At 40.3% G+C, this 10,919-nt stretch overlaps 2 protein-coding genes across 2 annotated transcripts in view; one reads left to right on the plus strand and one right to left on the minus strand.

Annotated features, from left to right (window-relative positions):
- The window catches only part of col9a1b (collagen, type IX, alpha 1b), a 24,470-nt gene extending 23,507 nt beyond the window's left edge, over positions 1-963 (plus strand). Inside the window, 1 exon segment of the mRNA XM_037685257.1 lies at positions 570-963. Coding sequence (XP_037541185.1) covers positions 570-757 — 188 coding nt within the window. The 3' untranslated portion in view covers positions 758-963.
- A 7,321-nt stretch (positions 964-8,284) lies between these two features.
- The window catches only part of LOC119425829 (collagen alpha-1(XIX) chain), a 27,276-nt gene continuing 24,641 nt past the window's right edge, over positions 8,285-10,919 (minus strand). The window contains exon 12 of the mRNA XM_037693417.1: positions 8,285-8,385. Coding sequence (XP_037549345.1) covers positions 8,285-8,385 — 101 coding nt within the window. The remainder of the gene's footprint in view (positions 8,386-10,919) is intronic.

Below are 10,919 nucleotides of genomic sequence, written 5' to 3' on the forward strand. Positions count from 1 at the left end.
TTTTTCTTATACATTTTATTGTTGGATGTAACTGGGACCTTGTGTACATAATTTCGCTCCACCACATGTACCACATGAGGTGCGAATGGCAATAAAGAAACTCTGACTCAGATGTTCCACCTCCAGCCTGTAGCTGGACTCATCGTTTGTGATGCATCCAACCACAGCTGTATCATCTGCTAACTTTACAATATGGCAGCCTGGGTGGGTAGGCGAACAGTCATATATGAGCAGAGTGAACAGAATGGGGCTCAACACACAGCCCTGAGGGGAGCCAGTGCTCAGGGTTATGGTGGAGGAGGAGAAGTTGTGGATCCTCACAGACTGTGGCCTGTTGATTAAAAAATCCAGGCCTCAAATTAAATACTATACTTCCTCTTCACCAGTGGCTCTAGCTGACAAAGAATGAGGGCTGTTAACTTTTCTCCACAGGACTTTGTTTGTACAGTTCCAGGAAGGTTTTCTTAAAAGCCCGAAAGATAAAGCAATACAAAATATTTTGCTGTTAAGGTACACGTAACTCTCACTCCAGGTGAACCTGCTCTTTAAATCTCATTTTGTGATTCCAGGAGAGCCCGGCAAACCTGGCTATGGTCAAGATGGTGTTGACGGGCAGAGGGGACCTCCGGGCGTTCCTGGACAGCCTGGTGTGCCTGGTCTTCCAGGTCCAGCTGGTCTTAATGGTTATTGTGACCCATCAGCCTGCAACCTCCAGGCAGGAGCTGTAATGGATGTGAAGGGACCCCCAGGGAACTAAGAGGTGTTCTGGCAGAGACATAAAGACTGTTCAAATGATCTCCCTGAGCACGCAGCATTTGTCACACGGTCCTCTCTGAGGCTGTCGTTGGCCTGCGTTTTGAAACATTAACCTCTTTGTGTGAGCATTTTGTGCGCACATCTCAATTAAAGGGAGTCATCATCATCTATGAGACAAAAAGACACAAAGATGTTCCTTCATCTGCTGCAAGGTTCATCATTTTCATTTTTTCATCCTATGAAAATTCACATTTTCAACATGAAATGACCAAAAATATTATTTGTTCCACTCTCCTCATATAACTGTTTTCTTTAAATGTTAATTTTTTTATATTGTTTTTATAAATAAACCTCTAAAATTCTGTGAAAGGACAGCTTAATGAACTTCCCGCTTTGAGAAGCTTTTTGTAAGTTATTGTGTATGTTGTCAGTTTCATTTCCAAACGTCTGACTGCCTCGTCAGCCCAAATAAAAAGGAACTAGGATGAAAATGTCATCGAGTCACACTGACTTTAGTACATTTTGTAAATCTGTAAAAAATGTTTGAAATGTGATGATTATATTTCATTAAAACGGAAACATCCGATGTGCGATTTGATGCTTCATTGACAACAGAGTGGAGCTGTGCAAATTTAGAAATATATTTTAGAGATTAGAACAACCTTAAATAGCTCAAGAACCACTGGATGGATTGAAAGGAAAACTTTCTGATATGAGCCAATTCAAGATGGCCGCCATCAAACTTACCAAACTCAAAAATAGACTCAGCCAATTTTATAGATGTTGAGCTAAAATTTGTTCTAGTAGTATCTGAAGGATATCTTCAACACACACAGCAAATCTTTGCTTCAAACAATTGTTTGTCAAAACTATCGGTCTGCTAGCAAAATGTCTCATGAAACACTGGGATGACTTTGATGAAACTTTCAGAAAGTCGTCACTGGAGGTACATCCACAGCTGATTAACGTTTTCATCATGATTTTCATCATGTACTCTTACTCCAAGAGTAACAGTAAAACATCTTGTGAGGTCTTGCATAAAATAGCACACAGTGTCATTTAACAGTTTCCTGATTCATGCTCAATAATCCAGGTAGAGGAGGCATTGAGCATGCACCAGGACATTTTGAACCACTTTGGCCAGCATTGTCTCAAACTAGTTTGAGAGTTTTATCACTCAGCCCTCTGTGAATAGCAAGCGGGCATCAGGGCACTAACAATCAATTGTTAGGTTGATGGCCTCCTGTTTACATGTGAACAGTTAGTTCTGGATGTCACCAACAAACTGGTTGATCCAGACTGGGTTTGTTGCAGCATCTCAGACTGAAGAAGTCATTTGGATAAATGGACGGTTTATTTTTTGCTGAGATGATTCGTCCTTCATCCAAAGGACTTCTTCAGTCTGAGGAGCCACCAAACAAACTGATTCTTTCCACAAACAGCATACTCCATAGTGGGGAAAAACAATTAGCTGGTGCTAAGATGGCCTCCAGGGTCCTTCCTTTCCCCCGTCAACTCCTCTGAGACAGTCATGCCAACGTGGTTCAAAACACCAAAGTTCATGCTCAACAATCCAGATATAAATCCAACAATGTTCAGTCAGGTCATCTGGATGTTTTTTTTTTTTTTTTGCTGAGACGTTTCGTCCTTCATCCAAAGGACTTCTTCAATCTGAGGAGCTACCAAACCATCCAGATCTAGACATCCTTTAACATCCAGATCTAATTCTTCTGTTTAAATATCATTTTGCTGTATACAACAAAGTTCAGTCAGGCCATCTGGACGGTTTCTTTTTCGTTGAGACTTTTCGTCCTTCATCCAAAGGACTTTTTCAAGCTGAGGAGCCACAAAACCATCCAGATCTAGACATCTGGGACATATTCAAAAGTCTGAAGCAGCCACAGGACTGTCAAATCAAAAATGAACTCTTCATTTAGATGTTAAAAATTTGAACAGAATTGCTGAACGCAGCAGTGAACTGTGTTCGTTGAAAAAAAAACAATCAAAGCAAAACAACAAAAAAATGTAGAAATGTTTCGTCTCTCATCCGAGAGACTTCCTCAGTCTGAGGTGCTGTATTCAGCTCAGTCTCTTCAATAGTACCTTCTCAGAACCTTCTTCTTCTTCTTCTTCTTTTGAATGTCCAGAGGACCAGATTTAACTTTTTTAGATTTTTCTACCTGGATTATTGAGCATGCATCAGGATATGTGTTCGTTGAGTTTTTGGCGGGGTTTCTGGAACTGTGCAGTCATTTCCACAACAGAATTATGACTGTATTTAGGGCTTTCTTGGCGGAACTGAAGATAATGGACACAATAACTACAGAAGCACTAAGAAAGGCGCAAAACAACAACAAAACCTAAAACTGATTATTAAACCCAAGAATATTCCATCCATCCATCCATTATCTTTACCCGCTTATTCCATTTTGGGTCACGGGGGTCGCTGGTGCCCATGTCCAGCAATCACTGTGCGAGGGGCGGGGTACACCCTGGACGGGTCGCAAGTCCATCACAGGGCCACATAGAGACAAACGAGACAAACAACCATTCACTCTCTCACTCACACCTAGGGGCAATTTAGAGTTACCAATCAGCCTAACATGCATGTTTTTGGACTGTGGGAGGAAACCGGAGTACCTGGAGAAAACCCACGCATGCACGGAGAGAACATGCAAACTCCACCCAGAAGGCCCCTGGACCGGGGAACCAAGGACCTGCTCGCTGAGAGGCAGCAGCTCTACCAGTTGCGCCACCGTGCTGTCCTCCCAAGAATATTATTATTATTTAAAAAAAAAAGAAAGAAAAAAAAACCACCAACATAAACAGGAAACTCATTGCATAAACTATATTTTTGAGGTTTGTTGTGTGTTGCGTCTCATGGCCCCTGCAGAGTTGACCAATTTTAATACAAGAACTGTACAAGAACTTAGCCGAGTTATTGGGGAAAACAAACACAAAACACAAGAAATAATTAAAGCACTTAAGAACATTTATTGCACACATAAAAGGCAGATGACTTTAACAAGTGTAAAGTAAAGAGCAGAGTTAAACACACTCCTCAAAAGGCACGTTAATGCCCCTTTTTACCCATCAGCGAGTGAGCGGGGTCACGCTGACGTCAACATCCAACCTGCACGGACGTGTTCTTGCATGAGGTTTTCTATTTTTACAAGGCAACAGTTGTTTTGACGTTTCATTTTTTCCAATTACGTAGATATGTGGTAAACAAACAAAACGAGGTAGTCATTGAGCCGAACTGAAACTTCTGAAAACAAACATTAAAGTCACTCAGCACGACCCGAGCTTCTGCAGGAGCAGAAAGCCGTTTGACTGAGATCAGCAGGCAGACATTTTTAATCTGAGGGCCCGTGCTGAGAGGCTGATCCATATTTTCCCCTCATTACAATCTTACTAACAAGGTTAGATTACGCGTGGCAACAGGATCAGCTTACATTACTGGAAAACACAAAATAATAAAAAATGTCAACATTTGAAGGTGATTGCTTTAAGTGAGTTTTGCAACAAGCTGTTCCATCTCTGCCCTTTGCTTCCACTGGACGTTTTCCGCTTAGAATAAATGAATTTTGCCCTGGTGTGATGGAAAATATTTGGCTGTGGCATTATTGTCCTTCCCTCCGCATCAAACTGTTTAGTTAAATGGAAGCGGCAAACTGGTGCGTATTAATTTCAATCCAAGCTGAATTTAATACACAGAGGGAGTTGTTCCCAGAAGCACACTGAAAAACTGTTTAGCTCACATTAATCTGCTGCTCTCGTTTAAATCTCATCAAGATCAGCGTAATTGTCTCGGTTTGGGGCCCGTAATGCTTAATATGAAAATTGCAGAGATGGGAAGACAGAATGAGTAGAAAGGAGGGAATTTTATATAGCCAATAAAACCAAAGAATGATTATTTTCCTTTAAAAGAAATAAGTTCAAAACATGTCCAGCAGGGGGCAACTTTAAACCACAAATGAAACTGGCGACATGGATTTTATTCTAAAATTAGATCCTCTTGCCTTTATAAAAAAATAAAGCAGATAAGGAAAAAAAAAAACTACCAACAAGCTGGCACGCTCAAAAATATGTTCTGCAGCATCCCAGTCGTATGTAATTTGAAATTCATTGTATAAGAAAAAGCACGATGACGATGATGCGAGGGGAAAGATTTCATAAGATGAAAGACACACACAACGAATGTGGTTTAAAAAAAAGAAAATCAAACCCACTGACAGAACATTTTAAACATTAATCACAGCAGGACTAAAAACAAATAAATTAAAACATTTGAGTTAAACAGAGCTGAAAATAAAAGCTTAAGATTTATGTACATTTACTACAAGTCAGTGATTATTGTCGCCTACATTATATAGCAGGGCTATTCAACTGGTGGCCCAGGGGCCAAATCAGGCCCACGGATGAACTTAGTTCGGCCCACCAATGGGTTCATTTAGATTTTAAACCATAAAACAAACTTACTTAATAATTGCTGGATGTCAGACCCCTAAGCTCTTGGCTTTCAGTAACTGTGGGCCCCCAAGCTGTTTATTTGAATAGCCGTGGTATATAATGTGTTCACTGTTTAATGTAGCTAGTTGTTCTAGTTCTTTAAATTGAGTGTTTTAGCTAAATCAACCTAGTTTCTAGTAATTATACAGTACGTCAAGCAGCCTGATTGGGTGCATGTCAAATTTAAAACTTGGAAAAAGGTTGAGAACCATAAACCAAATGAGAAAAATTACAATAAATACATAATAATAATAAAAATCCAGTCTTAAAGCACCCCCACAAACACAACAGTTCATGATTGTGTTAGTGAGAGAAAGACCTGGGGGTCGAGGCAAAGACGGCTGATAAAGTTCAAGTACATTCACGAGAGCGACATGTCACCAAAACAATCAAAGAAAGAAAGCCTTAAATCCATCACGGCTGTAGCATAGTAGTCTGATTTCCTTTGAGCTGCTGAAAATCAAGAAATATCCACATCATGCAAAGGAATCATCAAATATGACAATGTAAACAACAAAATCATCACAGACACAACCCAGTCTTTAACAAACTGCATGTATGATGATGAGCTACAGCTTGGTGGAGATATTACATGGTCAAGTCTGGCATAAAAAATGAAAATATAACACATATTTATTTAACAGAAAAACAAAACTAAAAGGGTCACTTTACTCCGAGTGAATATGAAAGTCTTTTAAAGTATTTTGTCTTTCTGTAAAGGTTTTTTTTTGTGTGCACTTGATGCACATGTATTTTATGTTTATCTATGAAATGGGTTGCATGTGAGGGGTGTTAAATTACAAAAGCTTTGGCAACCGTCACTGATGAGTATTGACTGCTTGCAAACAAAAGCTCTTCAGCAGTAATTTACAGCGAGTTCTCGTTAAAACTGATTTTTATAAACATTGCAAACGTATCGTGACTCACAATATAGCAAAGAAAAAAACATATATACTCTTTTCAGAAATCCAATTCTATAAATAATTAAATTATTTAAAATCTAAGCAGTGGGAAGTAGGGGTGTAGAGGGTGCTGCAGCGCTCCCTGATGTAAGCTAGAGGCCAAGTATGTCCCAATGTACCTTTAAAAACGTAAAACGGGACTAAACTAACTTTCAACACATTCACATTGTTTTTATTCCAGTAATATTTAGATAATGTTGAGGTTAGAAAGTCTGTTATATAAACCAGCTGTTTAACATATTTTCCGGACTATAAGTCGCACTTGTTTTTTTTGTTTTTTTACAGTTTGGCTAGTCCTGCAACGTATAGTCTGAAGTGACTTAGTTACGTATTTTTTCCCTATTCATGATGCAGTTTTTGACTGAAGCGTTAAATGTTCATTCATACTGACATGAACCAACAAGTAAACATTACCATTTGCAGCCACAAGAGGGCCCTCTATGCTTTTGACAACTATATGTTGTTTCTCAACCGCTACCCCACCCCCCCCCCCACCCCCCAAAAAAAAGAAAAAAAAAAAAAAGAAAATCCTATTCTGCAGATTACAAACTGCAGGTAATAAAATATGCAAACAGGTGGGGTCTGTAAATTCTGCCTGGGGAAATTCAACCTGACTGAAAGGACAGCTGCTTGGTGGCAGACAATCCCCCCTCCCCTCCTCGCAGAGGACCTTCCCCCCTGGTCTGGCTGGCTCCCGTCGGGTGCATTTCCTCCACAGCGGTGCACCGCGACTGGCTCTGGGTCGGCCTGGAAGGGTCCAGGGACAATGGTGGCTTGCAGCTCTAGTCACGAGCTCTTCAGCGTCCCCCTGCCCACACTTTACCGCTTCCTGGGGCCCCGGACCACATTCCTCGCTGCGCCCTTCCTCCCCGCTCTGGCAGCAGAGGTACGGGACCTCTCACCCCTGGCATGGCTGCCAACTTGGACAGAATGTTCTCAGTGCGACCCGACCGTGCCACGCCGCTCAGGGCGGGGACCGGCCCACATTTCCCGGGTGCAAGGGGTCAGCGGCGATAAATAGTAAATGCAACTTATACTCCAAAGTGACTTATATATGTTTTTTTTCCTCTTCATGAGGCATTTTTTGACTGATGCGACCTACACTCGGGTGCGACGTATAACCCAGAAAATACGATATATAAAACTGGATCTGAGTGAAAACTTTACTTCGGTGTAAAAAAACTAAAATGCTGGCAGATCAGGAATGTGTCATGATTGCAGTCTATAGATATTGCCTGTCCAAAACAAAAGCACTTGTTTAATGTCTATGGCAAGACAAGATGCATTGTTGGCATTCATTTCACTGGATATATGTACTACTATAATATTTTTCATTTAAGTGTTTAGGGTTTTCCAAATTCACCCACAACACCCTACCCCATCTGAAACACATTCCCACAGCTGTGTCTCTAAATGTTATTACAGAATCCCTATATATATTTACACTAATTATCATTCTTCAAATACATTCTTATGAAGCGCACATAAAATAAATAACTTCTAACAGTCTAATAAACACATTGGCTGCACTTTGGTTGCACACAAAGTTTCATAAATCAGTTATTTTCTCCAGCCTAGGTACACACACTCAGTTCTCACCATCGTTTGCACGTGCACAAACTCACACAGGAGATGTACCTTCAGCCAGAACAACGACTTATCTTAAAAAGAACAGAAGATTGCATAGACACGCCTGTTAATGAGGCAAACAAATAATTAAGATTTAGTAAGAAAAAAAAAAAGTTATTTCATGGTCTTGAAGAACAGAGTCGAGAAGGAATGCATCACATCACGGTAGGGGGTGGGGAAAACAAGAAATAGCTTCAGATGTACAGCAATGCACGAGCTGCATTCAAAACAAAACACAACAGAAGTACCACAGAACCCCCCCCCCCCTTCCCCCCACCAGCAACCAAATGTTGTGACATGAATAAAAGAGGTCAGTCTGTTTGATAAAGCAGAGCCGAGGAAGGTCAGACCCAACGAGGCCGTCGGTCTTCTGCTCCGAGCTGAACGGACGTTCTCAGTGTAGCTCCCACCAAACTCTGCTTGGCTTATGTGGATGGAAAATAACAGTCGCTGGGGTCACAGGTCCCAGGTGGTCCGCGGGGCCCCGGGGAGCCAGGAAGACCCCTAGAGGTGATCCCAGGTGGACCTTGAGAGAAAGGAGTTTTATATATTAGTTACTGCAAAGGGCTGGATCATGAGTAGCTTTGTATTAGTGGTTAAACCACACATAGGCAACGTATGGCCCGAGGGCCAAAAGTGATCCTTGAACAAGCTCCATTTGGGCCCCAGCATCCCTAATTATAAAAGAAACAAACTTTAAAATAAGTTGATGAAATCCTGCATTTTACTAATGAAATTTAAGGAAAACTAAATGAAACATCTCAACCAAACATATCTAAAACATTTGTATTAAAATGGGCAAAAATATATATTTTTTAAATTTTTCAAGGTTCAACGTTCAGTGTTCTTTATTGTCATTCGCATCACACATGGTACATGAGGTGGAATGAATTTGTCTACTCAAGGTCCCAGTTATACCCCAAAATAGCAAAAATATAAAGTATAAAATGAAACAGTATAAGGAAACTAAGATTTACGCTAAACCAATGCCAAATGTTACGTTAAAAGATCTGATATACGCTAAACACCAATCATGTGAAATAATAAGGTACATTAAACAGCATCCAAACATGAGTCTGTAGTGAGTAAATAGGTATGAATACAGCAGCCTAAAGGCAAGAGATCAGCAGCATAAATAATCAGCAGCACAGATAAGTCACATATTAATTAAAGTGGCATCACAGTGAATTTCTTTTTACTTACAGTGATTATCCTGGTTAGGAATTTATGAGTCTAACAGCTTCACGGTAGAAGCTGTTCCTCAGTCCCCTCGCTACTTCGCGGTTCGTTTATTGCGGACTCACTCTATTATGGATTTTGTAAATAAAATTGGACATGACACACAATTGGCTGATTGATGGATGAGCTGCACGATCAGCAAGGAATTTTTAAAATTAATTATTTTAAATTATTTAGCACCTGCTGCACCTTTGTGCAGCCCATGCTGCAGGATAAACTTCCTGCCGCAGCTGATCAGCTGTTCCCCGTGCAAAGCATAGAAGTGGGCGTGGCCAAGAGCGCTTGCAGGTGGCTGAAAGCAGAGGAGGCCGGGAGCTGAAATCATGACATTCTGTGCTCTTTTAGAGCGTTTAGAGTATAGAAACATTATTTAGAATATTGCAAGAGTGAGGGAAGGGTTTAAAACTCCCTAATATATATTATTTATACTAAAATAAACTACTACTTAATACTTGCACTACTATTCCTACTTCGCGGTTTTTCCACTTATCGCGGGGCTTCAAGGTACGGATCCCCAGCGATAAATGAGGGACTACTGTAGCTATCTAGTATTTATCATTTGTTTATTAAATCATTGTGTTTCCACAACTAGACTGAACCTTAAAGACTTAAAAAAAACAAACAGCAAACTTTTTTGTGCATATTTTAAGCTAACAAAAATGTTGCACAAGAGTCAGTTTACAAAAAAAAAGGTGTCCTATATTCTTACAAAGCAATCTGCTGGCTTCCTTCTTTAGATAAATAACTTTACTAATTGGCATTTAAAATGTATGTGAATGTTTCTGTTCAGTGCCCTGAGATAACTTATATTGTGACTTGGTTCTATATAAATAAACTGAATTGAATTGGATTGGTAATGGAGAAACCTACTGTATTTACCAAGCATGCTAACTATGCTACAATAAAAAGCCTGGGAATGGCTTCAAGATCTGTCTGTCTTAAAAAAAAAAAAAAAATCCAATTAACTTTGCAGCCCTGTAGCTGATCTGGCCCTCTGAAAACAAAATGTTGCCCACTACTGGGTTAAATTGTGCACAGTGTAACAAGCTCACTAATCATACAGATTAAAAATGCTGACGTAGAACGGTCGACGTAAATCTCCGTGTACGAAGCTTTTCTAGGGATGTGACATAGAGGTAAACAGTTTTATGATTGGTTTAAACCCGTAAGGCACAGATCAGCAACATCAACAGAACCTGTGAGAGTCCGAGTGATTAACAGTCATCATTTTGTCACAAGACCAATGCTGAAATCCTTGGGCCTTGGCATCCGTTTTGATGTCACTTTGACACAGCTCAATAGCAACTGCGTTCTTTGACAGATATGGCCTTCCTCAGCAGGAAAATGTGCCCGACCAACACAGAAAAACTGATCAAGAACTCCTCCAGGAGGACAAAAAAAGAAACTAATGCATCAGCTTGTCCTTCACACTCCCCAGATTCAAGTCTGATTGTGTATGTGTGTGTATATGTGTTTATGTTGTGGCACTTCTGTGCACAAGTTACGTATATTTCTGCTTTAGACTGATAAATCAAATATAAATCAAATAGTGATAAGTTCCTGTTTTTTGTGCCTGACAAAGTATCAAAACATCACATTTAATGGTCACATTAAGAGCATTTATAGCACAGCAACAGGTCTGCATTGGTTTTTGTCAGGAACTCAACAGATGGTTAAATCACTTAGAGAGGTCAAGGTCCAGAGCTTCAGATCTTTTTGCAAGATATTCCAGGAAACAGGAGCGGAGTAGGAGAAGACCCTTTTGCCTAGTTCAGTCTGCACTGAGGGGACACTGCAGGTAATAATGTCCTGAGAGCGCAC

This window comes from Nematolebias whitei, chromosome 1, assembly GCF_014905685.2.
Source record: "Nematolebias whitei isolate Nwh7 chromosome 1, NemWhi1, whole genome shotgun sequence".
Lineage (NCBI taxonomy): Eukaryota > Metazoa > Chordata > Actinopteri > Cyprinodontiformes > Rivulidae > Nematolebias > Nematolebias whitei.